The sequence below is a fragment of the Coturnix japonica genome, chromosome 1 (genome assembly GCF_054131305.1).
Source record: "Coturnix japonica strain WE chromosome 1, WE-NBRP24, whole genome shotgun sequence".
Lineage (NCBI taxonomy): Eukaryota > Metazoa > Chordata > Aves > Galliformes > Phasianidae > Coturnix > Coturnix japonica.
Window position 1 is genome coordinate 178783553 of NC_140663.1, and position 26582 is coordinate 178810134.

General features: G+C 59.0%; 2 protein-coding genes across 10 annotated transcripts in view; one reads left to right on the top strand and one right to left on the bottom strand.

Moving 5' to 3' along the window:
- Positions 1–19617, top strand: part of STIM1 (stromal interaction molecule 1) — a 37418-nt gene extending 17801 nt beyond the window's left edge. For 2 of the 7 annotated variants that reach the window (XM_085536674.1, XM_085536675.1), the window contains exons 4-13: positions 662–773; positions 1612–1727; positions 5995–6172; positions 8484–8661; positions 9960–10127; positions 10826–10926; positions 11394–11629; positions 12347–12427; positions 14190–14568; positions 17925–19617. In XM_085536674.1, the coding sequence (XP_085392800.1) occupies positions 662–773; positions 1612–1727; positions 5995–6172; positions 8484–8661; positions 9960–10127; positions 10826–10926; positions 11394–11629; positions 12347–12427; positions 14190–14568; positions 17925–18444 (2069 nt within the window). In that variant the 3' untranslated portion in view covers positions 18445–19617. Of the gene's footprint in view, positions 1–661; positions 774–1611; positions 1728–5994; positions 6173–8483; positions 8662–9959; positions 10128–10825; positions 10927–11393; positions 11630–12346; positions 12428–14189; positions 14569–15613; positions 15928–17924 lie in introns of those variants that run through there. The other 5 variants (XM_085536677.1, XM_085536679.1, XM_085536676.1 and 2 more) reach the window with 4 other exon arrangements.
- A 208-nt stretch (positions 19618–19825) lies between these two features.
- On the bottom strand, positions 19826–26222 carry LOC107308589 (sodium-dependent proline transporter-like). 3 transcript variants are annotated; one of them, XM_015852575.3, is made up of 15 exons: positions 26042–26217; positions 24644–24824; positions 23831–23962; positions 23589–23737; positions 23075–23124; positions 22839–22977; positions 22628–22762; positions 22417–22520; positions 22169–22311; positions 21970–22082; positions 21460–21594; positions 21255–21354; positions 20739–20857; positions 20456–20629; positions 19826–20100 (listed from the first exon to the last, which is right to left on the bottom strand). In XM_015852575.3, the coding sequence occupies exons 1-15, from the start codon at positions 26105–26107 to the stop codon at positions 19966–19968; spliced, it is 1875 nt and encodes a 624-aa protein (XP_015708061.1). In that variant the 5' UTR covers positions 26108–26217; the 3' UTR covers positions 19826–19965. The 3 variants fall into 3 exon arrangements, 2 of the variants coding, with proteins under 2 accessions (XP_015708061.1, XP_015708062.1); XM_015852576.3 differs by having other exon boundaries at positions 22169–22293; positions 26042–26216; XR_014942289.1 differs by lacking the exons at positions 19826–20100; positions 20456–20629; positions 20739–20857 and having other exon boundaries at positions 21265–21354; positions 21912–22082; positions 26042–26222.
- Between the last annotated feature and the right edge of the window lie 360 nt (positions 26223–26582).

Consider the following 26582-nt stretch of genomic DNA (forward strand, 5'->3'; position numbering starts at 1 on the left):
TGTGCTAACTCATCCCAGGCCTTGAGTGGCTCCCAGCAGGGAGCTCAGGCCCTGGCGTTGTGCCCTGGGTCGATCAGAGCTCCCTCAGGCCATGTCTGCACAGCAGCGCCTCGGGCCCTGGGGCACGGCTCCTGCTGGGTGCTGGCTCCCATCCCAGCACCTTCCCATGGCACAGAAATGAGTTTCCTACAGTCTGGGGGCCAGGGATGGGAACTACGGGGAGTTTCCTTCAGCTGGGCCAGTTTGCTAACAATCCTCTGAGTCATCTCACAAGTTTGCTGGAGATGATGCCTTCCTTTGAAGGCTCCTGCCAAACTGCTGGCCCTGCTCCTGTCTGTTCTGCTGCAGGCTCTGAGCTCTGCACTGAGCTGGGATGTATTTCTCTTGTCTATGGGGCAGCAAATGGACTCGCTGCCTTCCCCAGAGATCACAGCATCAGGGGCTGGAAGTGACCTGCAGAGATCGAGTCCAACCCCCATGTAGAGCAGGCTCCGTACAGCAGGCAGTGCAGGGATGCTGCTGTTCCAACCCCATGTGTGTTCTCCCTTTGCTAAAGGCAGATGGGAGATGTGCCCATGATGTGGTTACCGGTCACACTGATGCCTCCTGCATGGTATCAGCACTAATAATGCTAAGCTGCTCATGTGTTTCCTGCCCACAGTGTACAACTGGACTGTGGACGAGGTGGTGCAGTGGCTCATTACCTACGTGGAGCTGCCACAATACGAAGAGACCTTCCGAAAGCTGCAGCTGAGCGGCCACGCCATGCCCAGGTCAGTGCTCAGCCCATGGATTTGTGCTGGGGATGGAGCAGAGCCGAGGCAGCAACACGTGTCATCCATCCCAGTGCATTGAGTGCTGTGTGGGTAACTCCTGTGCCAGCCCAGCTTGGTTCCGGGCATATGGATGTGCTGCAGCTTTGGCTCTGCAAGCAGAGAGTTAGGCCAGGTGCTGTGGCTGTCAGTGCTGCTGTGCTGGCTTGCACAGCACACGTCATCAGCCTGAAGCTGTGTGCTCAGAGCTGCAGCCTTAAGCTGGAGCAGAGCAGGTCCAGGCAGTGCCCCGGCTCTACCCACGCTTCCTTTGTAACTCATCATCCTCAGCACAGGGATGGTCCCTGCTGGCTGCATCCCACACGAGAGATGTGCTCTGCAATCAGCTGGCAGCAAGGGTTTGATTAACAGATGCACACACGGAGAGCAGGGCAATGACAAGCTCGGTGTTCCTAGGAAGGAGTGTGAGCAGTCAGGATGAATGGAAAGCCTTCACTTTTGCTACAGATCTGGAACAGGTTGCCCAAGGAGGCTGTGGATGCCCCATCCCTGCAGGCATTCAAGGCCAGGCTCTGTGGCTCTGGGCAGCCTGGGCTGCTGGTTGGTGACCCTGCACACAGCAGGGGGTTGGGATGGATGAGCACTGTGTGTAACCCAGGCCTTGCTGTGATTCTATGATCTGCAGCAGAAACACCATGATTTGGGGGCTTCCTTCAGCCCTGGCAGCTCTGTGCTCCTGCTCACACTTCTGTGTCCACAGCTCCCGCATTCATAACAATAGCTCCCTTATGAATCGAGATGGATGTGACTCCATGTTCCTCCCCCTTGCATTCCACAGGTTAGCAGTGAACAATGCCACCATGATGGGGACGGTCCTGAAGATGACAGACCGCAGCCACAGGCAGAAGCTGCAGCTGAAGGCTTTGGACACCGTGCTCTTTGGGCCTCCTCTCTGTAAGTTCAAGGAGCTGAATCTGCTCAGCATCAGGCAGCAAAGATCCACCTGCATGGCTCAGAGTTTATGCTGAATGAAGCCTGTAATGAGGCAGAACCAGCAGGTCGGCTCAGGGCTCCAGCCCTGACCTGGGGCTGTGTTGCTGTGAGCATTGCAGCTGGAAGGCATAAACCACACTGCGTGTACCCATAGCACAGCACTGAGCTGGAGGGCAGCATTAGGTTTGCACTGAGCCGTGAGCACAGCTGGAGGGAGGGCAGCATTGGGATGGCTCTGTGATGAAGGAGGGCCGGTTCTGGAGCTGCTTGTGGGCATCTGCTGATGATCTGGAGGCCCCTCTGATGTTTCTCTCTGCAGCTTGGGGCGCTCCTTTGCATGCATTGCACCTGGCTCACGGCTGCATTCCCCTTATTATGAGTCTCTCCTGCTTAGGCATGTTGTCCTCATTAAGACTGATGCTTTGGTGAGGTATCCGAGGTCTGGCTGTATCAGGACCCTGTGGTTAAAGCTGCCCCAGTTCCTGCTGGCACATCCCAGCGCCGAGGAGGAATTTGGATGGCAGCCTCCCAGGCGCTGTAATGGCAAAGTAAATTGCTTTTAATGGCTTTGGATTAATGGTTATTCTCTGTGTTTGAGGAGCTGCTGGGCAGCCGTCCTGGCTCATGTCACAAGCTCCAATTGTGCACACAGCAGCGCAGAGCTGAGCAGCCCTGAGCAATGCATGGCTGCACCGCCTGCATCTGTCCTACGTGGCTTTCCCCAAGGTTCATAAAGGCAATTTGGGGCATGTGGTAGCAAACTGAATGGATTGACCTGTGCCCACCCCACAGCTGTGCCCACCCCACAGCTGTGCCCACCCCATAGCTGTGCCCACCCCATAGCTGTGCCCATCCCATAGCTGTGCCCACCCCACAGCTGTGCCCACCCCACAGCTGTGCCCACCCTATAGCTGTGCCCACCCCACAGCTGTGCCCACCCTATAGCTGTGCCCATCCCACAGCTGTGCCTTTAGCTTCTCCTCTTCCCATCTCTGAAACTGCATCCAGCCTTGTTAATGCAGCTGTGCTGCAGGGCTGTGCTGCAGCTCCTGTAGGGATCTGCTCCATAGTTTGGCCTGGGGGGGCTCTGGTGGTCCCTTCCCAGCAGTAAAGCTGTTGTTCCCAGGCCCCCCCCGGAGCCCCCCTTGGGTTGCACTGAAATGCAGCTCCGTTCTCTTTGACACGGTGCTCATTCATCCCCAGCTCTGTTGGCAATCTGGGAGCGTGGGTGGGCTGCTTGCTTCGGGCTGTTTGGCAGCAGGGGGTGATGCTCTGCACTGCACAACGGGTGCTGCAGAGGGATGGACCGAAACTCATTGGCTCCAACAACGGCAAATTAACTCTGTGCTGCTCATTTAATAGCACAGAGGGCTCCTATTGTGGGGAAGGCATTGCAGGTGGTGACAGGGTGTTTTGTTCTTTGTAGTATGAGATGCAACAGCTGCAGCATTGCTGGGGCTCTGCGTGATGCTTCACTGCACCCATTGCTGGGTGTTGCTCAGCTCCATCCCATGCAGCAGCACTGATCTGCTGTTGTTCCCATAGGTTTGATCCTTAAGGAAGCAATGAGGCTGTGGTTACACCTGGGGGGGGCTCTGCCTGTCTGCCCATCCCTCCTGCTGTCAGTGCAGGGCGCTGCTGGCGCTGGAGGTGAACGCCGACCTCCAAGCAATGGAACAGAGGGAGTGGAAATGATGGATGTGCAGCAACGTGCCAGGAGCTGCTCCTTGGGAAGAGGATGTTGTGATAATCCATCCGGAACGGGAAGTGGGGCCGAGGAGGATCTTGATTATTATGTTTAGTGTTGAATTTGTAAAGGAGCGTTTTCAGATGGGTGCTGTGCAGGGGCTGCTTTGGGCCACGGCCTCGTGCTGCTGCTGCAGGGCAGGGGGAGCTGTGGGGTGCTCTGCTGCCCCCCCAGCTGGGGTAGAATTGAGCAGCAGGGACAGGGCTGTGATTTCCCTCCTCCCTCCCATCCATGCGCCATCAGAGGTGGATGCGCTGTGCGAGCTGGCAGGGCAGAGTGCTGACAGTGACAGCTGGCACTGGTTGTTTTGCAGCCCTACGTTAACGATCCAATCCCAGAGGGTAAATGTCAACGTTTATTGAAAACAAACAAGCAGGATGGAGGCGTTGTCCTGAAGGAGGTGATGCTCGTCTTTGTAAGGCTGGCAGCGTTGCTAAGAGGTGCTTTTTATTGAGCCAGTTGCTGCTGAACTTCTGTTAATGAAGATGAGAGGTGGTGGTTCCTTATCTTCTAGTCCAGCAAACTGAGTTGGGAGTGCAGTGCATCACATGCAGAGGTGCTGGAACAGCTGCCCAGAGGCTGTGGATGCCCCGTCCATCCCTGGAGGTGTTCAAGGCCAGCTTGGATGGGGCCCTGGGCAGCCTGGGCTGGTATCAATGTGGAGGTTGGTGGCTCTGTGTGTGATTTGGGGTTGGAGCTCCATGATCCTTGAGGTCCAACCCAAACCATGCTGTGATTCTATGACTCAGCTTGGGAACAAGGCTGCTTGCAGGCGCTGCTTTCTGATGGTAATGCAGCCCAGCAAGAGAAACGCCAGCAGGGGATGGTTCATGGGGGGCTCACACAGGGGAACCCATTGGGGTACCCACATGTTCCAGAGGCTGCAGCACTAGTTGGGATGCCACGTGTCTGCCTGTAGTACCAAGGAGTCCTGCTGCTTTGCTGTGTGTCTCCATTGCTGTCTCAGCTGCACCGGGGGCCAAGTGCATGGGAGGGATGGCTGCAGGGGGCAGGAGCAGGCAGGGATGGAAGCAGGGATGGGAGCAGGACCAGGAGCAGTCAGGGCCGTGGGAGAGGTGGTGACAGTCCTCAGGGTCAGGCTGCAGCGCTTGGACACAGGGCAGCGAGGGCAGGGGATGTCGCTGGTAATGAAGTCCCTGTAATTGGGATGCAGGGAGAGGTCGGGGCTGTGTGTATCATGTGCTGCTGGGGGGACGCCAGCCTTTAACAGCCTCATCTTTTCCCACTTATGGCACACGGCAGTTGTTGTTGGCTTAGAAGAGAAATGCATCAGAGAGCCAAGGTCAAACGCAAGGCTCGCTGTCCTAACAGCAGCTTTACTGTGCTTGTTGCTATTAAGCATCTGCTTTTCCATCCGCATTTTGAAGCTACCTTTATGGGCTGGTGGCCTCATTTTGAGCAGCACAGGACAGGAATTAGTCTGGATTCTCATCTCAGGGCTTTTCTGCTTCAGCTCTGTGGAGATGATGGGGATTTATCAGAGTGCAGAGCTGGAAGCATCCCTGCTGCTGGGGGCCCTATTGGTGGCTGCACAGAGCTGTGCTCCTGAGCCTTGAGCTGAAGTGGGGGCTTCCTGGTGGTGATACCAGTGTCAGTGAGTGCCATATGTGCTGGATCTCATTGGGGCATACAGGGATATTGTGCAATCACAGCATCTCAAAGGCTACAAGAACCCTCCAGGATCCCCACCCCACTGTACCCACTGCCCACATCCCCCACTGCCACCACCCTGCAGCTCTGGGATACCCTGGTGTTGGTGACCCCCCTCCCTGGGCAGCTCTTTGGAAGGAGGGCTGCTCCTCCCTCCCCTGGGATTTCGGGGGGCTATAAATGGAGGGACAGATTCATTCCATGCTGGGAATAGCCCCACTGAGGGCACAGCTTTCCCTCTATGTGCCCCACTGCACCCAGGTAGGGACGCACATCAGCCACTCCTTCATGCTGTGCCAAGCTGATGCTGCCAGCTCGGAAAGCATTAAGAGCTCACAAATGGGAAGGAGGGGAAGCGAAAGCCCTGTGCTTGCTCAGTCATTTTGAGGGAGGATGTTTTATGGTTTTGTTTGATTTCCCCTCCCAAAAAAGCTCACGTTTTAAGGAAGCAGAGTTGAACTCGAGGCTGTTTGTGAGGGTGGGCAGTGATAGGACAAGGGGGAATGGATTGAAACTGAGACAGGGGAGGTTCAGGTTGGATCTTAGGAGGAAGTTTTTCCCCCAGAGGGTGGTGACGCACTGGAACAGGTTGCCCAAGGAGGCTGTGGATGCCCCATCCCTGCAGGCATTCAAGGCCAGGCTGGATGTGACTCTGGGCAGCCTGGGCTGCTGGTTGGTGACCCTGCACACAGCAGGGGGTTGGAGCTGGATGAGCACTGTGGGCCTGTGCAACCCAGCTCAAAGCCTCCCCCCATGCAAACATTGGACCTCCCCACGCTGTGCCCTCAGCAGCCTTTCCTTGTCCTGCAGTGACGCGGCACAACCACCTGAAGGACTTCATGCTGGTGGTGTCCATCGTCATCGGGGTGGGTGGCTGCTGGTTTGCCTACATCCAGAACCGATACTCCAAGGAGCACATGAAGAAGATGATGAAGGACCTGGAGGGACTTCACAGGGCTGAGCAGTCCCTCCACGACCTGCAGGAGAGGTAAGAGCTGTGTGTCCCCCATCAGCTGCTGGTGGTTCCTCATTGGGATCTCCCACCTGATTTGCTTTGCAGCTCTCCCTTTAATGCAGTGCGGGTATCCTGGGCAGCCTGGTCTGCTGGTTGGTGACCCTACGCATGGCAGGGGGTTGAAATATGATGGTCCCTGTGGTCCTTTACAACCCAGGCCATATATGACTTCCCCCACAGACACAGAACTATAAGGCAGATCTGAACCTCTCTGGGCTAAAGGAGCCTCATAAAGGATGGGAAGTAACCCAGTTTGCTTATTGTCTTCTGGGAAGGCTCTGCCCTGCCTGGCAGCCCCTGGGAGCCATCCATGCATGCGAGGTGTTGGAAAGCCTCTCTGTGATCACATCACTTGGTATCTGCACGGTGAGAGGGCACTTAGAAGTTGTAGCGGGCAGGCGGTGCCCGACGCAGCGCGTCCACGTCAGCACTGCAGCTGGGTGACCTCCTTTCTCTTTGACTCGAAGGGTTTTCCTGTGTGTGCGCCAAGGAACGGGCTGTGACCCACAGCTCATTTCACTCAGCTTTGTGTCGCTCTCCATCACAGCCAGGATATCACCTGGAGAACCAGGGAACCTCTGGGGGCGCAGCTCCTGCTCATCCATGGTGGGGTTTGTGTGTGCCCCCCCCACGGGGGGCAGGTGGGTTTGGGGAGCTCAGAACCAGGTGAAGAGGCACCAACCTAAGCACGGAATCACACAGAACTGAAGGGCTTGGAGGAACCTGCTGGCCGTGCTCCATGCAATGCAGCCCAGCTCCCTTTCTGGCCACAGGTCACACTGCTGGCTCACGGTCACCTGCTGCCCACCAGGACCCCCAGGTCCTCCTCTGCAGATCCCCTCTGCAGCAGCTCAGCCCCATCTGTGCTGATGCTGCAGTTGTTCCTCCCCAGCTACAGGACCCTACACTTGGCCATGGCGGATGCCCTCAGGTTCCTCTCATCCCAGCTCTCAGGTCAGGTCCCCATGGGCAGCAGTGAGGCAGTTCTGCTCAGCTATTTGCTTTCTAAGAACTCCCTTCTGGACCTCAAACTGAGTTGTTCACATTGATGGAAGGTCAGTGTTGAGCACATCTGCAGGACGGCCCCATCTGCTGCTGCTGCTCCTCTCTCTGCTCTATGTCTGGAGGTTGGAGAGGGGAACAGAGGCACCGAGGGCCATTTGTGGCTCATCTTTTGGGACCATCCATTAGCACTGATGTTTCCCAGTCCCTCGAGTGGCCCATCGAGCAGATAAGTTCACATCAGAGCTCATCCCCCTGGTGATGTGCTGCTGGGCTGTAGGTCCATTCGTGCCCATGGTACAATACAGTGCTGTGCTCCATCCCAGAGCTCACTGCACACACAGGGCACAGGGGGTGGCTTTGTCCATGGCCAGCATCAGAAAAGCCAACGGGAAGGGAAAATGCAATGGCAGGGCTGCACTTGGAGATTGTCTTGAGGATCAAATCCCTTTGAAGGGAATTGTTCATCATCGCATGGGGAAATTTCTCCTTTAAATAGAGATATTTGGGTGGTTTGGAATTCTTAAGGCCCTACTGTGGGAGCTTTAGCAATGAGCTCAGGGCAGAGAGCGTGGGTTCGTCTGAGAGCCTGGAACGCCTTGGCAAAAACCTCCGTTAATTGGGAAGAAAAACACTGCAGTTTCTCAACAGAGCTGTAAATTGAAAATAAACCTTTTCCAAGAAGAGAGCCAACAGCACGGCTGCTCAGGGGCCAGATCTGTGTCCATCGCTGACTGGGTGCCAAGGATGAGCCTGCACAGCAAGTGCTTCTTGGGCTCAGTGCATCCTTGCTCTGTGCTCTTCTCTGTACTCAGTGCATCCTTGCTCTGTGCTTTCCACTTGGATTCAGTGCATCCTTGCTCTATGCTCTGCTCAGTGTATCCTTGCTCTGTGCTTTACACTTGGGCTCTGCATCCTTGCTCCGCTCTGTACTCAGTGCATCCTTGCTCTGTGTTCATTGCATCCTTGCTCTGTGCTCCGCTATGTGCTCAGTGCATCCATTCTCCCTGCTCTGCTCATGTGCTGCACACATCTCCCCTGGGATGCACAAGCTGCGAGCTCGTTGTTTGCTGCAGGGCTGCAGAACAGCCCCCGTGTGCTGCACAGGGTGAGGTTTGAGGCCTTTAGTCTGTGTCCATCGGGGTGGGACAGGCAGGAGCAGCTACAGCTGAGCTGGTTCCATCTGTGATGGTTTCCTTTCAACGTGGTGAGCTTCCTCAGCCTTCCAGCTTCGATGGCTGCAAACAGGAGCAGGGCTGATCTCCGTCTCCATGTCCCGCAGGCTGCAGAAGGCTCAGGAGGAGCATCGCTCCGTGGAGGTGGAGAAGGTGCACCTGGAGAAGAAGCTGCAGGACGAGATCAGCATCGCCAAGCAGGAGGCGCATCGGCTGCGGGAGCTGCGGGAGGGCACCGAGAATGAGCTGAGCAGGCAGAAGTACGCGGAGCAGGAGCTGGAGCAGGTGAGGGGTGGTCCATGGTGCACGCACACACGTGCACACACACATACATGCATACACGACATGCCATAGGAGCAGCTTGCAGCCATCACTGAGCCTGCCCTCCATGGAGCCCCAGCCCGGCTGTGTCCCATCCAATCCACCTCCGTGGGGGAGGAAGGAGAGGCAAGAAGAGCCCAGGCATTGCATGGGATGGGGAGAGGTTGGTGCTCAGGCAGCCGGGGGAGCAGCACTGTAGCTCAGTGTGCCAGCGGGCAGCAAGGTCCCCTCGTCCTCTTGGTTGCACTGAGAGCAGCTCTGACGCCTGCAGACCCCATCCACGAGCCACATTGGCCACACAACCTCTCCACAAAGGCACTGAGCTCCATTTCAGAGCCCGTGGGGGTCCATGCCCCCCTGCACAGCACTGATGGGGCTGTTCTATGGGGCGCAGAGCTCTCCAAGCCTTCTTGCCCCACCACCACCAAGTGCAGGGCACTCATCCATTCCACCACTGCTGCCCTTGGCACCCATTAGGAGAGCAGCCAGCCAGAGGTGACTTAACCTCTCTGTTGTTTCTCAGAGGCCTTCATGATGGATGCCTCCAAAGGGTGAGTATTGGCATCGTCCTCCTGCCCCCACCGTGTGCCTGTAACACAGCCACCATCCCAGTGCCCCTCAGCACAGTAACCCATCACTCCCACTGACCGTAGTACAACTTGTTGTTTGGTGCCATGGATATTAAACCCAGAGTTTCTTTTGCACCCGTTGGTTCTTAACACTAAAACGGTTCCGTGGGGTTGGAAGCTCCTGCTGGAGCCCAGCAAATGGTGCTGAGAGTGCAGGGTCTGCAGCCAGGCTGCTCGCAGCAAACCTGTCCTCAATGGGTTATAGTGTGTCCAAGGGGTGAGCACACAGCACGGGGTCAGAAGGCACTCACTGCTCTATGAACTGATACTTCAGACCCCTCAGCTCCATCCCTTTGTACACTCTCCAGGCCCTCCATGTCTTTCTGGCAGTGAGTCCCATCACTGAGCTCAGCACTGCAGCCCCAGCAGTGCCACATAAAGGGATGGTTACCTCCTGCTCTGCTGCCTGCCCTGCTGCTGACACAGCCACGATGCCATTGGCCTTGTGGCCACCTGGGCACACTGCTGGCTCGTGGTCAGCCCCACATCCTTACCAACCACTGCCCCACACCTTCAGCACTGCGTGGGGTCAGTGTGAGCCACGTGTTGGACCAGCAACCCAATGCCCCCATTGCATTGGTGCAGCACAGCTTCCTTCCCTTCCCATAAGACAGCCCTGCTGCCTCTCCTCAGGTCCGGATGGCTCTGAAGAACGCCGAGAAGGAGCTGGAATCTCACTGCAGCTGGGCTGCCCCCGAGGCCCTGCAGAAGTGGCTGCAGCTGACCCACGAGGTGGAGGTGCAGTACTACAACATCAAGAAGCAGAACGCCGAGAAGCAGCTCCTGGTGGCCAAGGAAGGGGTGAGTATCTCAGCATCCTGCTCTGGGATCTTCCCATCACTGCCTGGGGGGAAGGTTTGGGAAGGGAACCTGCACAGTGTGTTCTGTGTCCTCATATCATGCGCTCAGTCCCTGTTCTGGCTGTCCTACATGCACAGGCAGCACCGTTTTGTTATGAGCACACGCACCGTAGCAATGAATCACCCTCTGTATTCCCAGTTGTTCCAAGCTTTCTGTGCCAGCCGAGGAGCTGAGAGCTGCAGGGGAGCTGCTGTAACACGCACTCAGCTCCGTGGATGTATAAAGCAGCCAGAGCTGACAGCTCATGGGAGCCCACCTGCCTTAATGCGCCATTATAATGGCTGGGGCATGTGATGGGTCTGTCCTTAGAAAGGCCGGGCTCTGAGGGAGCCCATCTCTGCTCGGAGCAGCTGCTTGGGGTCCCTCTGACTTGTGGGGAGCCGCAGGGCTGGGGGTCCTGCTCACCCCATGGGGTCCCTCTGACTTGTGGGCAGGGCTGGGGGTGCGGAGCAGCGTTGCCCTGCTCACCCCATGGGCTGGGGGTCACCCTCCTGTCCAACCCATCTCACACCATTCACACGTGTGCCAGCAGCTGCGGCGCTATTTCTGTCACGGTTCCTCCAGGATGTTCATGTCCAGGAGGAAACGCCAGGTCCTCTTCTTCCTCTGACCTTTCCTTCTTTCTCTTAACATTCCAGGCTGAAAAAATTAAGAAGAAACGCAACACCCTGTTTGGAACGTTTCACGTTGCTCACAGCTCCTCCCTGGATGATGTGGATCATAAGATCTTAACTGCAAAGTGAGTGTCTCCTCAAGGGCTCCCCGTCCTGCTTCTCCTAAGGGGAAAGGTTGAGGGAACTGGGCTGGTTTGGGTTGGAGAAGAGAAGGCTGCGGGGGGACCTCATTGTGGGCATCCAGTACTTGAAGGGAGCGAATAAACAGGAGGGGGAACGGCTGTTTGTGAGGGTGGGAGTGATAGGACAAGGGGGAATGGTTTGAAAGTGAGACAGAAGAGGTTTAGGTTGGATATTAGGAGGGTTTTTCATGCAGAGGGTGGTGACGCACTGGAACAGGTTGCCCAAGGAGGCTGTGGATGCCCCATCCCTGCAGGCATTCAAGGCCAGGCTGGATGTGGCTCTGGGCAGCCTGGGCTGCTGGTTGCTGACCCTGCACACAGCAGGGGGTTGGAGCTGGATGAGCACTGTGGTTCTGTGCAACCCAGGCCATTCTATGACTCCAGGACCAAGCCCTCCTTGTCTGTTGCAGGCAGGCGCTGAGCGAGGTGACGGCGGCGCTGCGCGAGCGCCTGCATCGCTGGCAGCAGATCGAGCTGCTCTGCGGCTTCCAGATCGTCAACAACCCCGGCATCCACACGTTGGCATCCGCCCTCAACATCGACCCCGGCTGGATGGGCACCCCGAGGCCCAACCCGTCCCACTTCATCATGACCGACGACGTGGATGACCTGGATGAGGAGATCGTGTCCCCCATGTCCATGCAATGTATGTAGCAGTGGGGCCGCATCCCATCACGGGCTGGAGGGGATGTAGGATGGAGCTGTAGGATGGATGCTGTGTGCTGGGGGGCTGGGGGGGCTGTGTGGGTGTTTAAGGGTGGGAGGGAGGTGGTTGGGTGCTGGGGTTGGCAGTGCTCACATCCATAGGGGAAAGGCAGAGCCTGGGGCACCGCGTGCCTCTCGCTCTGGGTTGCTGAGATGTTGGGGGGCATCTCTTTGGCTGGTAGAGCTTTGTGAGTCAGCCCTGAATGCAGCACCCAGCTCAGCCACACTCACACCCGGCCTCGCTTCTCCCAGTGTGCGTTGTCTGCCTGCAGCTTCCTACCTGTAGCTGTGTAAGAGGAACGGGGGATAACAGCAGGGCAAGGGGAAATGGTTTGGAGTTGAAGGAGGGTAGACTGAGGTTGGATGTCAGGGGGAAGTTGTTTATAGAGTGGTGAGGTGCTGGAACAGCTGCCCAGAGAGTCTGTGGATGCCCCGTCCATCCCTGGAGGTGTTCAAGGCCAGCTTGGATGGGGCCCTGGGCAGCCTGGGCTGGTATCAATGTGGAGGTTGGTGGCCCTGCACATAGCAGAGGGTTGGAGCTGGATGAGCACTGTGGGCCTTTGCAGCCCCGGCCATTCCGTGGTTCTATAGGCAGCACCAGGAGGATGCTCAGGGCTGCTCCCCACAGTCACTTCTCTCTCCCCCCCACCTCCCCCAGACGCAGCCTGGCTCTTTGGGCGCAGGTTCAGCGATCGCTCGTCTCTGTCCTCGGAGGATCAGTCCCTGTGGAAATACCCTGGTTTGCTTCTTTTTTAATTATACCCACTTTATTTTGTTCCTCTCTCTCTGCCCTTTTTCTGGACTAAAAATACATACACAGATTTTCCAACTCTCTGGCACGGAACAACTAACGGACGTCCCTCCTCTGCTCATGGAGTCACCCTCACTAACCCCAGGGAGGAGCCTGGTGGGATGAGGAAGAACCACAGCTGGCTGCACGCTGCGGCTTTGGCTTTAGAAAGCAGGAATCCATTGGGCTGCTGCCACGTGTTGTTGGTTGGGGTTGTCAGAGCGCTGCTGTGGCTGCTGTGTGCTGTGCCAGTCTGTGCCCAGACCCTGATCCCAAGGGCTCAATGCTCTGAGCAGGGTGGTTGGCTGCTATAGGACTGGGGGAGGCTGTGGATGCCCCATCCCTGCAGGCATTCAAGGCCAGGCTGGATGTGGCTCTGGGCAGCCTGGGCTGCTGGTTGGTGACCCTGCACACAGCAGGGGGTTGGAGCTGGATGAGCACTGTGGGCCTTTGTAACCCAGGAGGGCATTTTGCTATTCTATGATGTGAGGCTGTGCTGCAGCAGGGGAGGGCAAAGCTCAGCTCTTGGTCCCAAGCTCGTTCCAAGGAGAGCACAGAGCTGTTAGCATGGCAAGCTGGTAAGTGGGGATAACAGCAGGAGAGACCCCATGGGGTAAAGGTGCATCCAAGGGCAGGCAGACACCCATGGGATCACACTGGAGATTCTTGTCCCTTCTCCCAGTCGAGGTGTCCCTGCAGGGATCCTGCATTGCTGCCAGCAGAGCAGCAGGAGGATCTGATGGCCTGGAGGGGTGTTATGCAGTGATGTGCTGGTTCTTCGACTCCCAAAGAGCTCTCCTTCTGCCTCACTTCTCAGCTTTCCTCTCTGTTCACCTCCATAACCGACTGCACTTTTACTCCTCACGCTGTGTATGTGATCCTGAACACCTTATCTCCTGCAGAAGGGGAACAAAGCTTCGTGTGGATGTGACAGAGAGAGAACTGCATGGAAGCAGCTCTGCTCCAAAGTCTGCAGCGTAGGGTTTGGGGCACAGCTGATGGGCTGAGCTCCCTGGCTCTGGGTGACCTAAATGCTGCCCTTTGGGGCCAACACTGTAATATCCATCCCCTTTGGGACCAGCACTGTAATTCCAGCTGTGACGGCACCTAACATAGGCTCCGTTCAGCTTCATTGCTCCATCCCTGGAGGTGTTCAAGGCCAGCTTGGATGGGGCCCTGGGCAGCCTGGGCTGGTATCAATGTGGAGGTTGGTGGCCCTGCCTGTGGTGGGGGGTTGGAGCTTGGTGGTCCCTGAGGTCCCTTCCAACCCGAACCATTCTGTGATGCTGGGATTGGTACCTGGTTCCCACATGTCTGCCATCACTCTGCTGCAGGGACACAGGGCTGAGCATCCCTGGGCTGACCCACAGGCTGCAGAGGAACGGGACAGCCCAGACATGGGGTGTGGGGAGGTTCAGTGCCTGTGCTGGGGGAACCAATGGACCCTGAATGTGCTGCTGTGCTGCAGAGGAGCAGCCAGGTGGGGCCATGCAGGGTAAGGCCTGCAGCTGCCTTGTGCTGCAAGCAGGATGCTCAGATAAGGTGTTCAGAAAGCAGCTGCATTGGGAACGTTGGGCACAGCTTCTCAGCAGCCAACCATTAACGTGGCATGCGAAGCAGCGGCACCAACCTAACGCTTCTGCTCCAAAGCAGCGCTGCGGTCGGGCTCCCATCTCAGAGCATTCAACCCCTCTCTTTTTTCTCCTTGCAGCTCCTGCTTTGCCCAGCACTGTTCGCCAGCGCCTGGTGGACCCTCAGCACGGCCACGGATCTCAGAGGTTGGTAGAGAGTTACGTGCACAGCCAGCATGAGCCGGGCCAGCCTGCCCAGCACCCGGCGGGCCGAGTGTCCCTCCGTCGAATGCACAGCCTCTCCTCCGGACAGTCTTTCAGTTCTGACCTTCCTGGCACCGCTCCGTCATCCAGCACAGCCACCTCTTGCTCCTCATCCGCCACTCCTGCACCTGCTTCCCATGTCCACCCTCTCTATCACCATCACACCACCTCTTATTTCCTTCAGATGGACTCCAACCCCGACCTGCCCCCTCCTGATGTCACCTCCGGAGCTCGCTGTGCCACTGAGAGCTTTGGGTATATGCTGTTTCTTTTCTCGCTCCCTCTCTCCTGCTGTGCCCCAGGGCTGCTGCTTGCAGGGTTGCTGTCCCTCCTCCATCCCTCCCTGCTTTCCTTTGGGGTCTCTGCATCGTGGTTTACCCATAGCTGTGTTTCTCCCCCCCATCCTTCCCATTTCAGGGGGTCCCAGGGAGCGCTCTGCTGTCCATCACATGAGCACAGCTATAGGGAAACCCAAGGGTGTTGGGTTGGCTTTGGGGCAGTCAGACCCTGCAGACAGAGGGGTGCAACCCACCAAGCAAACACTGATATTGCAGGAAACCTTTGTGTGTTTGGGGCTTGGCAAGAGAGCTGCAAAGGAAGCAAGATGGGTTCTGTGAGCTCACATTGGAGCTGCTGGGCAGTGTGAGCTCAGTGCTGACAAGACATAGGGATTCAGTGCCTTGTGGTTCCAGCTGAGGGACCTCTGAGCAGCAGCATTGCAATGGCTCAGGACAAGGGGAAATGGTTTGGAGCTGAAGGAGGGCAGACTGAGGTTGGATGTCAGGGGGATGTTGTTTACTATGAGAGTGGTGAGGTGCTGGAACAGCTGCCCAGAGAGGCTGTGGATGCCCCGTCCATCCCTGGAGGTGTTGAAGGCCAGGTTGGATGGGGCCCTGGGCAGCCTGGGCTGGTATTAGATATAGAGGTTGGCAGCCCTGCACACAGCTGGGGGGGGAGTTGGAGCTTCATGATCCTCGAGGTCCCTTCCAACCCAAGGCTTAGTTCTGTGCTGTGGTTCAGCTCAGCAGGAGCAGAGCCTTGAATCCACCCTCTGCATCTGCTCGTCGTGGAAAGCAGCGATGAAGGGTTGGGTGAAGTGAAGCTGTTGCTTTGATATTATCAGACAAGCTGCATCTGCAGCAGCTCAGTGCTCCTGGGCAGGAGGGAGTTTAGCCTGCAGGGTCAGCTCAGCCCCACATGGCCGGGCTGTGGGGTGAAGGGGGCAGCCTGGAGCCCTGCTAGGGAGCTCCACCATCCCTCAACCACTCACTGTTTGCTTCTCTTTTGCAATTGGCTTCAGAGGATCCAGTGCAAATCAGGTCAGAGCTGTTGGGAGGCTGGTGTGTGTCTGTCTTTATCACCGTGGGGCTGCAGGGCTGTGTGTGTGTGTGTGCAAAGGGCTGTGTGTGTGCACAGGGGTTTCTGCTCACCGGTGCCGGCTCTCCATGGTAGCAGTGGGTAGGAGGGGCTGTGGGACCCCAGTGAGGAGGGGAGGCAGCAGCTGAGGCAAAAGCAGAGGGGCTGCAGTTTGCTCTGTCCCAGAGCAGAAGGAACCATTGCAGCCCCTGGCAGAGCAGTGCTGAGCACAGCAGCCACCCGCTGCAGCAGGAGCCCGTTGCAGGAGATCATCCCATGGACTGCAGGGCTGTGAAGTTCTTCTTTCTCTTCTCTTGTCCTCCCATCCTCTCCCCTCTTCCTCCACCCCCACCAGCCCTCCCTGCTGCCATGGTTTGCTCTCTGCTTCTTTCGCTCACCGAATGCAATGCATCCCCATCTCCCTGCTGTCTCCCATTCCCTGCGGGGCGGTTTGGATTCCAGGAGCAGTGATGGAGGAGGCCCAGATGGGGAGCAGGGAGGGCAGATGGAGCGGAGCAGTGCACAGCTCCTGCCTTAAATCTGCCCCATCCCGCCGGTGTGAGCAGGCCTGGCTGTGCAGAAAGGAAACACCGGAGCTGCCTGGGTCTCTCATGCTCAGATCTGAGTTCAGGAGGGGCAGACTGTGGTGGCTTTGCCATAGCACGGGGCTGCCCAATGGCACCTTCCAGCCCTGTGCCCTGTGCCTGGCCCTGGCAGCACGCTGTGCTAACAGCTGCAGGCAGCATTTCCTGCGGAAACCCTACGGGCAGCAGCTGAAGGTTCCTGTGATGCAGCAGGAACTGCGCCAGCCCCGTTGGCCGAGCTGCAGCTCTGTGTCCTCTGTGCCAGCCCTCCTCCTTGGCAGGGCAGCGTGTGCCTGGTGTCACATCCCTATGGACAGCCCTGATGCTGCGTCCCTATGGATACTGCCCGGTGTCACATCCGTATGGATGGTGCTGGTCTCACATCCCCATGGACAGCCCTGGCACTGATCCCCAGGGCCATACCAGGCTCCCTCCTGCCCGTGGTTCCCAGCCCACAGGGTGCTGACAGCGGTGGAACCCCAGCAGTATCTGCCCCTTGGTGCCTCCTTTGGAGGTGACACCCCGAGGTGACACCCTGATGTGACAGCCCCGCCATGTCCTCGGCATCGCCCCCGCTGTGAGCACAGAGCAGCTGTCCCGGGTCAGGTTTCCATCGCGTGCAGTTGGAGGCAGAGCGCCCTGCGGCCGTGGGGGACGTTCCCCATCTGCTGGCATCACTTTCTGCACCACGGCTCCGATGTTGTGGTTGTCTCATGGTTAAGGCTGGTCCCTCAGGATGGAGGAGCAGAGGCGCTGCATCGCCTGCTGGCTGCTGTGCTGTATCAGCTCACGGCTGCTGCGTCGCTCTGTGGTTGCTGTTGTCACCTGGTGGATGCTGCAGGGTGCAGCTCCTATTCCTGCTGTACAATCCCTCTCATTTAAAGGACAGCTCTTGCACCAGCCCTTCCCAGATGCACCTTTGTTGCCATTGCAGAGGGCTGTGAGGGCATCCCCACCTTCCTGGCATTGGCACAGTGCTGTTGGGTGACCCATAGTGGTTTGTGCAGTGGCTCTCCCATCGATGCCCATTCTCACGGTGCTGCCAGGTCCATTGAGGACACCTATGGACACTGCATCCCATTGTGCCCTGAGGGGCAGAGGGTGTGGGGCAGCAGCGCATGGTTCATTCCCATTGAGGGCAGGGGGTCAGCAGAGGCAATGGGAGAGCGCTGCGTCTTTCCCTGCCCTGCAGATCCCCCTCCCCACTTTGAAAAGGAGCCGTTGAGGGCAGCAGAGCAGCATTGCATTGTTTTTGGTACCGCAGGAGGAAGGCACCGGGCAGGGGCACAAACCGCTGGGCTGTGGGGCTGGGGGGGGCACAACCCGGGCTGCAGCCCCCAATGGGGCCGGGGTCGGTCCATGGGTGCGGGGCTGGGCTGAGGGCTGGGGGGGGCTTGGGCCCAACTGCAGGTGTGGGGCTGCACTGCTGAGCTCGGGGCCGCTGCTGTGGGTTGGGGGGCTCCGTGACACGGCTGTGCCCCAACTGCTGTCTGCGTGCGGCCAGCAGGGCCCCATCCTGGGTACCAGCAGGGCCCCATCCCGGGTACCAGCAGGGCCCCATTCCCGGTACCCACAGTGCCCACGGGGATGTGCGGGAGGATGGAGCTCCCATCGCGGTGCCGGCCGGGTGGGTCAGGCGTTGTTAACCGTCTGTCTGTCCATCCCATGCAGAGACCTGACCCGCTGCGACTCCGAGTCATCCATCCCACACCTGATGGAGCCCCAGCGCCTGCCCAGCGCTGCTCCCAAGCTTTTGGCTGCCCGGCCCGCTCTGCTCACCCGCTCCATCGAGGATGCCGGCCCCGGGCACACCCCAAACGGAGGCAGCCGACACGTGGAGCCCCCCGGCCCGGAGCGGCCGTCCGAGAGCCCGATGGTGATGAAGAAGATGATGATGGTGAACCACGGCATGGAGAAGTCCTCCAGCCTGGGGGAGATCGGCCACCCAGCGGCCTCCAGGCACAGCCACTCGGATTCCTCGCGGTCGCACAGCCCCAGCTCCACCGACCCCGACACCCCGTCCCCCATCTCTGACTGCCGGCCCAACAGCTCCAAGAGCACCCGCATCCCGCAGCTGGCTGCCAAGAAGAGCGCAGGGGATGAGGACGGCAGCCTGACGGGCGACGAGGTCGACCCGGGCCAGAGCAAGAAAAAGTTCCCCCTAAAGATCTTCAAGAAGCCCAGGAAATAGAGGGGGAGGGCGGAGGAACCCCACGGAGCGACCCGCTGGCACCAGGGGAGCGTGCCCAGCCCCGGGCGTTGGGAGCCGCGTCCCTGCGGTGGGAGGAGATATTTAAACTTATTTATTGGCCGGGCCGGGAAGCCAGAAGGCGTCCGCTCCCCCCAAAGGCGACAGCCGCCCTGTCTCACCCCCCACCCCATCCCCACCCCCCTTCCCCCATCGCTGTAGTCCCCAGCTTTGCTGTGCATGGCTTCCAGTTATCTGCCTCCGCTCGGCCGCACGGCATTTGGGTTTTGGTTTCATTGCGGTTGGATTTTTAGTTCGATTTTTTACCTTTTCTTTTTCGGTTCTTCTGCCTCTGCCCCATATTCGGGGTGCTGGGGGTTGAGGGGACGGATGCCCTCCTGGCTCCCATTGGGCAGAGCACGCTGACCCCCCCCCCATGGCACTGTGCTGCCCCACAGCGTTATCCTGCTCGCACCCCAGCCATGCTGCCCGCTGGGGTCACTGGGGATGGGGTTGGGGCACAGCAACCTCCACTGTACACAGCTCCGTGTGTCTGCCCGAAGAGGACCAGGTTGGGCTCAGCTTCAGGGCTGGGGGCAGTGCAGATGGATGGCCGCGCTGTGGGGTGGGCTGTGTGCCCCACAAGTGTGGGTGGATGGGCTGAGCGGAGGCCCAGCGGGTGCCCAAGGCTGCTGGAGCCGCGGTCCGGCTCTGCTCAGGGCTGAGCTCTGCCCTGCCCGGCCCCACACACAGCACCGCTATGGGGGGCAGCTGCTGCCCTGGGGCTGACCCAGACCCACTGAGTGCAGAGCTGAGGGGAGGGCCGGGATGGCGGCAGCCTTTGGGGCCATGCTTTGTGCCACAGTAACATATCCACATACATCGCCAATACGGGAAGGGCTGTAAAGGTGTTTTTCGTTTGGTAGGCGGTAGTTAGACAATGACACTGATGCTTTGAGATAACTGAACCGTTTCCTCTCAATGACTTTAAGTGCCTGCAGTGCCCAATGCTGCGCTCCGGGCGCTGCTCCCGGAGGGGGGGAGGGAATAGGGGGGGGTCTGAGATCCACGGAGCGGAGCCGGCGGTGACGCCTCTGCCAACTCGGTTTCTTTTGTTTTATTTTTGGGGTCATTTCATAAAACTTTTCAATCCAATAAAGCATGTAGTCTATTTTAGCAGCAGGCGCCAGCTGTGCTCTCTAACTGCCCCACGGAGGTGTGGGATCCCAAATGGGAGGGTCGGGGCAGGCGGTGTGTGCAGGGAGAGCTGCAGTGCGGGGCTGGGTGCCCATAGGAAGGATGGATGGGCACCAGCTGCAGGCTGAGGACAGCACCCACGGGGACCCGATGGCCTTCAAGGGAGGCTCTGCCACATGGACTCATCCTCACCTGTCCCGTCCAGCAGTGTGTGGGGATGATGAGCTGCAGAACAGCCCATTGCAGCGGTGTGCTGCAGCTCCAGGCCCAGCCTGGGCCATCCAGCTCCAGGCTCAGGATGTTCACAGGGTTCTTCACGGCTCTGGCTCAGCTCTCGCTGTATGGCGGTGCGGTGAAGTCGCTGTCACTCAGGGTGATGCTGAAGGGCAATTCCATGACGGCCTCGGTGCTGGCAGCGGGCGGCCCCCAGGAGTGGAGGGGCTGCATGGCTTTATGGAAGCGCTGTGGGTGCACAAGGGTGGGTGGGTGGGTGCTGTGGGGCGGGTCGGCCTCCACACTGCACCCAAACCTCAAGGCTTCAGCCCCTTTTGTCTCTTAGTGAGGGGAGAGCATCACTGCCAGTCTGTTACTGCCCTCTGTTCCAGCAGTGGGGCAGCCCCTGCTCTACCCCCATCCCTGTTCCCACTATTCCCCATCCCAATCCCACCCCCCAGTCTGCATCCCTGTCCTTGTCCCCATTCCCACCCCGATCCCCATCCCCATCTCAAACCCATCCCTATCCCACCCTCAGCCCATCCCCACCTCCCCCCCATCCCCATCTCACCCCATCCTCCCCCCCTGCCCCATTCACACTCACATCACTCAGTGTCCCGGTCTGGTGGCAGAGGGCTATGATGGCACCAATGGGGACCTGCACACAGCTGAGGACGCCCATGCAGACCCCCAGGCTGGTGCCCCATGCTGGGAACTCGTAGCTGCCGTAGTGCAGGGGAACGCTGTACATCTCCAGGAACGTGTAGATGAGTGTGAACTGTGAGGATGGAGCAGGCAGCTGAGTGATGATGGACCCCATAGGGACCCCAAGGCCAACCCAGGCTGCCCCCTGACCAAGAGGAGCTCAGGCAGTGCCGGGCACTTACCAGCAGCAGGCAGGGGGTGAGGAAGACCCAGCACACCTTGAAGCAGCCCAGCACACGGCTGTACCATGGCGGGCAGTGGCAGATCATAGTCACGATGTCCCGGCAGAACTGCCCAATGCCTGCAGGATACGGGGGGTCACAGCCAGCCCCCACCCCAGCAGGGCTCTGTGCCGGGCACCCACAGCCTCTGTGCCCCCCCGGACATTGGGATGGTGCTGGACACTGAGCGGCCCCACATGTGGGTGGGCAGTGCTGAAACCGCTTCCCAGGGTGCAGGGAACCTCCCAGCTCCACAGAAACCCCCAGTTCAGCTCCATGGAACCCCCCAGTTCAGCTCCATTGAGACCCCCAGCTCTGCTCCATGGAACCCCCCAGTTCAGCTCCATGGAACCCCCCAGTTCAGCTCCATTGAGACCCCCAATTCTGCTCCATGAAACCCCCCCAGCTCTGCTCCATGGAACCCCCCAGTTCTGCTCCACAGAGACCCCCAACTTCACTTCCTGCAGCCCCATTTACCGTAGCAGCAGACGATGCCGACACACATGAGGAGCGTGATGATGATCAGCCCGAAGCTGGTGCTGTAGGTGTCAATGAGGGTGAACCAGAAGATGCCACCCTATGAGTGAGCAGAGTGTGGGGTCAGCACATGGGGTCCATGCAGGGTGCAGGCACAGCTTTCTGTGCCCCCAGGACATCCCCCAGGATGGGGGGCCCCACTCACCTGGGTGACGAGGAGGAGCCCCAGCAGGTAGAAGGAGAAGCAGAGCACACCCAGGAGTATCATCTTCCTCCCCCGCTCCCGCAGGGCTGGGAACTCATCCATGATGGCGGTGGTGATGGCCTCGATGTTCCCAAACTGAGGGACAGGGATGTTGGGGGGTGGGGGGTGTCAGGAACCCCCCCCTCCACCAGGATGGTCCCCACAGCATCCTCGTCCCCATGGCACTGAGCACACATGGCCTGTGCCCAGAGTCAGTGTGAGGTGGCTGCATCCCGACCCCATAACACTGGGTGCATCCCCAGCGGGGGCACACGGCTGCCTCACCTCCCTGGGTGGACCCCAACCATGGGGATGTGGCTGCATCCCACCCCATAAGCAGCCCTGCACACAGAGCCCCCCAGCCCCACATTCAGTGCATGTTTTGCCTCCTGCGTGCCAAGGTCTGGGTGTACCTGGCACCTCAAGGCCAGGCACAGGGCAGGACATGGGGCTTCCCAGTGTGACAATCACCAAAGTGTCCACTCCCAGCATGAAGAGCATCAGGAAGAAGAGGATGGACCAGAACGGGGAACCAGGCAGCAGGGAGAGAGCCTCAGGGTACGCCACGAACGCCAGCCCTGGGCCTGCGGAATGGGGACATCAGGATGAGGGAGAGCAGAGTGTAGCTCTGTACGCCCTCACACAGCACCCCGTGTCTCCAAACCCATACCAGAATCAGCGACGCTGCCCACAGGGATGTCCTTCTTCAAGGCCATGTGTCCCAGCACCGAGAAGATGGCGAAGCCAGCGAAGAAACTGGTGCAGCAGTTCCCAATGGCGATGACCAGGGTGTCCCTGCCAGGGAGAGCATCACTACCCCACATCAACGAGGATGAAGTGGGGAGCCCCAGTGGGGCCATGCATCTCTATGGACTGCACAGCCCCATTGCTGCCCCCCAGCTCCCATCTCCAGCTCACCGGACAACGTTGTTGTCAAACTTGTTGTAGGAGGCCATGGAGAGCAGCCCCCCGAAGCCAATGCCCAGCGAGTAGAAGATCTGCGAGGCCGCATCGCTCCATACCTGGGGGCATGAGGCCACGGGGGGCTGTAGGATCACACCCACCCCCCTCTGCCCCCATCTGGGGATGCCCATGGGCCTCACAGTGCCCAGCCCCAGCGTGGTGTTACCTGTGCGCTCATCAGCTTGCTCCAATCCGAGGAGAGGTAGAAGCGGATGCCATCGAGGGAGCCAGGCAGCGTGGCCCCACGGATGATGAGGACGAAGAGGATCAGGTAGGGGAACGTGGCCGTGATGTACACAACCTGCACAGGGCACAGCTCAGCCCCGCTCTGTTGGTGCAGCACCCCCCAGCCCCAGCTATGCCCCCACCCTGCTCACCTTGCCTGAGCTGCGGATGCCCCCTAACATGCAGAGGAAGACCAGGAGCCAGGCTGCCAGCAGGCACAGTGCAAGCAGCCACTGCACAGGGCCGGGGTCACCAAGGCCAGAGCTGTGTGTCACCCCCAGCACCTGCTCGCTGAGGGGTGGGGGTCAGTGGGACAGGGATGCCGAACCCCAGAGCCCCCACACTGTAGGACCGGGGGAATGGAGCCAGCTTGCTTCCACCAACTTACTTCCAGAAAGCCTCACTGGCACTGGCATGGGTGGCATTCCCTGATGCATTCTGCAAGATACCATCATCATCATCATCATCACCATCAACACCATCATCATCATCATCATCATCACCATCATCACCATCACCATAACCACCACCATCATCATCATCATCATCACCATCACCATCATCACCACAATCACCATCATCATCACCATCATCATCATCACCACCATCATCATCATAATCACCAGCACCACCACCACCATCATCATCATCACCATCACCATCACCACCACCATCATCGTCACCACCATCGTCACCACCACCACCACCATCATCATCACCATCACCATCACCATCACCATCACCATCATCATCACCATCATCATCATCATCATCACCATCACCATCACCATCATCACCCCCTCTATCTCTCCCTGGCCCCCTCCCCAGCTGCAGGTAAAGCCTGACCCTGATGGATCCAGATCCCTGTATCCCCTGCCCCATCCCTGCTCAGGGCTGCTGACCTGGCAGAGCTCAGCATTCCGGGGGGCATCACAGGACCAGGGCAGGGGGCTGCGGAAGGACGAGCCCAGGTAGTAGAACGCCCAAGCGATGATGACGTTGTAGTAGATGGACACCAGGGAGGACACGACCAGCATCCCCACACCAACGCCTGCACCGGGGACAGGGGCTGCTCCGTGACTGCCTCAGAGGGGCTGGGTGCCGAGAGGGGCATGGGGAGAGGTGCCCCTGGTGCTGGGCATACCTTGAAGGATGGGGCAGCACTTCCAGACGGTGATGGGCCCCGCAGCCCCGTACTGCCCCAGGCTCAGCTCCATCAGGAAGAGTGGCAGCCCCACCAGGATCAGCATGAGGAAGTAGGGGATGAGGAAGACGCCTGGGGGGAGGAGAGGAGCAGTGGGTCAGCGGGTGGCCAGAGGACACAGCAGGTCCTGCAACCCCCAGGAGATGGGCACAGGGAAGGGAAAGCCCCCGGGCTGCCCAGAGAGCTGTGCGCACCCATCCCCAGCAGTTACTGCACAAGGCCATGGGTGGGGGTTTGAGCCCATGGTCTATGGGAGATGTTCCTGCCCATACAGGGTGGGTGGTATTCTAGGTCCTTTCCCACACAGCCCTGTAGGTGTGAAGCCCAAATGGCAATGTGGGCTCCTGCTGCCCATCCCAGCCCCGGGGAACGCCCAGCTGTGTGCATCACTACTTCCCCACTGCACCGCACAGAGCACAGCGTGCTGGCAGCGGAGCCACTGGGGGTGGATACAGGGATGGACACCCCACATCCCACACCCATGCCCTGAAGCAGAGCAGCACCCACAGCCCTGCCCTGGGGCCAAATTCCTCAGTAAACTCAAGGTGCAAAGCTCAACCCAGGTGCATCCACTCAGCTGCAGTATTAGGCGCATCCCCATTCCGGCACGGCACCATGGAGCCAACCTGGGCACCCTGAGCTTTGCAGTGGGGTTAAAGCAGTGGGGCCATGGGGCAGCATGGGATCTTGAGCTCCATAGCACTGCCTGAGCCCCCTGAGCACACTGAGCCCCAGTGCTGGGGCAGCACCCACCTCCTCCATTGCGGTAGCACAGGTAGGGGAAGCGCCAGACGTTGCCCAGCCCCACGCAGTAGCCCAGGCAGGAGAGCAGGAAGGTGTGTCGTCCAGCCCAGGTGTCACGGGGTGGGCTGGGGGCTGGGGGCTCTGCCCAAGGCTGGGGGGTGATCGGACCCTGTGTCTCAAAGATATTCACCTGCAGAGGGAGCAAAGAATTGGGAACGTGTGGCCAAGGTGACACCAGAGCAGAGGAGGACGGGGAGGATGGGGTGAAGAAGAAGCATCGCTGTGCACACAGTGCCAAGATAAGGGTTCTGGCTCAGGGCTGTGTGCATGGGCTGCTCTGTGCTCAGATCACATGAATGCAGGACTTGGGATGAGCAGGACAAGGGCTGGTCTGCATCACTCCTCCCTAACAATGTGATGGGCCATAGGGAAAGTGATCTGCATCCAGCTGCATGGAAAGCACTCCTTCAACCCCAAAATCCAGCACGGGCCTCCCTTTGGGCAGCAGAGCAGCTGTGAGCAGCTGTGTTTGTGGCACCATGCAGTGCTGCAGGGTGATGCTGTGGGGTGCCCCGGGATGAGGGCATTTGGGGTGCTCAGAGTCTCTGCACGCACTCCTGGCTGCTCTGGTGCAAAGTCCATGGGCACTTCCCCTCAGTGCCATTGCCAGTGTGGGGCTGTGCCCATGGGATAACAGCGTGCTGCACTGACTGTCTGGGGTGACACAAACAAACAAACTGCAGATTGCAGGAACTGTGCCATTGGGACAAGGCCACAGGGAGGGCTGTGCCCTTTGCCTGGTGCTTCATCAGAGCTGTCCGGGAAGCACAGCATGGGGATGCCCCATGTGATTACAGGAACCAGCCCAAGCATGGAACACAGGGGGTGTCTGAGCCCAGGGTGCTGCTCTTGCACTTTATACACCCACCCAATGCACCCACATCCCAGCCATGGGGTCACAGCACGACCAGAGCCATGGAGTGAAGACAGCAGGGAAAGCAGTGGGGGCTCTTCAGCCCTCTGCAGGCATCCAGGCCCCTGATGTGCATCAGCTCCTCTGTGCTCAGAGCTGGGCACAGCAGGCACAGCTGCCTGGGGAGCCCTGCACCCAGCACAACACATTATGCACTATGAGAACCTCAGCAGCTGTGCCCTATGGGGATGGGGGCACTGCTGATGGCAATGGGGGTTGCCCCAAAGGCTTCCCACCATTGAAGTGCCCAAGGGACAACGCGCTGCAGAACCCCTGTGCAATGTGAGCATCCCCAGCGCTGCTCCCAGCAGAACGCACTGGGGGGCACCCAGCCGCCATGGGGCTGAGGAGAGGGGGACCTGCACCCAATGGGACCCCAGAGCTGGGAGCAGGGTCAGGACAAGGCAGGGATACCCCCAGGGCCCCCATCCTACCGTGGGCTCCATTGGTGCGGTGGGGGCCGGGAGCCCCGTTGCGTGGAGGTGTCCGCTGTGCGGCATTTCCTTCTGCAGGGTGTGCTCACCTGTGCCAGGTACAGCTCCGCCCCATCTCGCTGTGCACCCAGGTCCTGCCGGCCCTCAGGCAGCCATGGTTGCATAGGTCACCCCATACTACTCTCCCCATAGCTGTGAGCCAAGGTGTGTGCTGGGGTGGCCGGCTGCGGCTCCAAGCCTCCATCGGGTCACGGTTTCACACTGCACTCATCGTTAACCTGGGCTGAGACACGCAGAAGAGCATCCCCGTGCCATGGTAGGAGGGCACCAGGGCACTGCGAACTTCTGACTCAGTGCAGAGGAGAGGTGATGAGCTCCCACCCTGTGCCACAGGCACGAGGGGCATAAGGAAGAGGGGAGAGTGGTAGTAGGGGGCACCTGTGTGGGATGGGAATGCGACTTGAGCTGCCCAGCATCCACTAAGCTGGTGACCCTGAACAACCACAGAACAACCAAGAAGTGGAGGATTCGAATTTTCCAT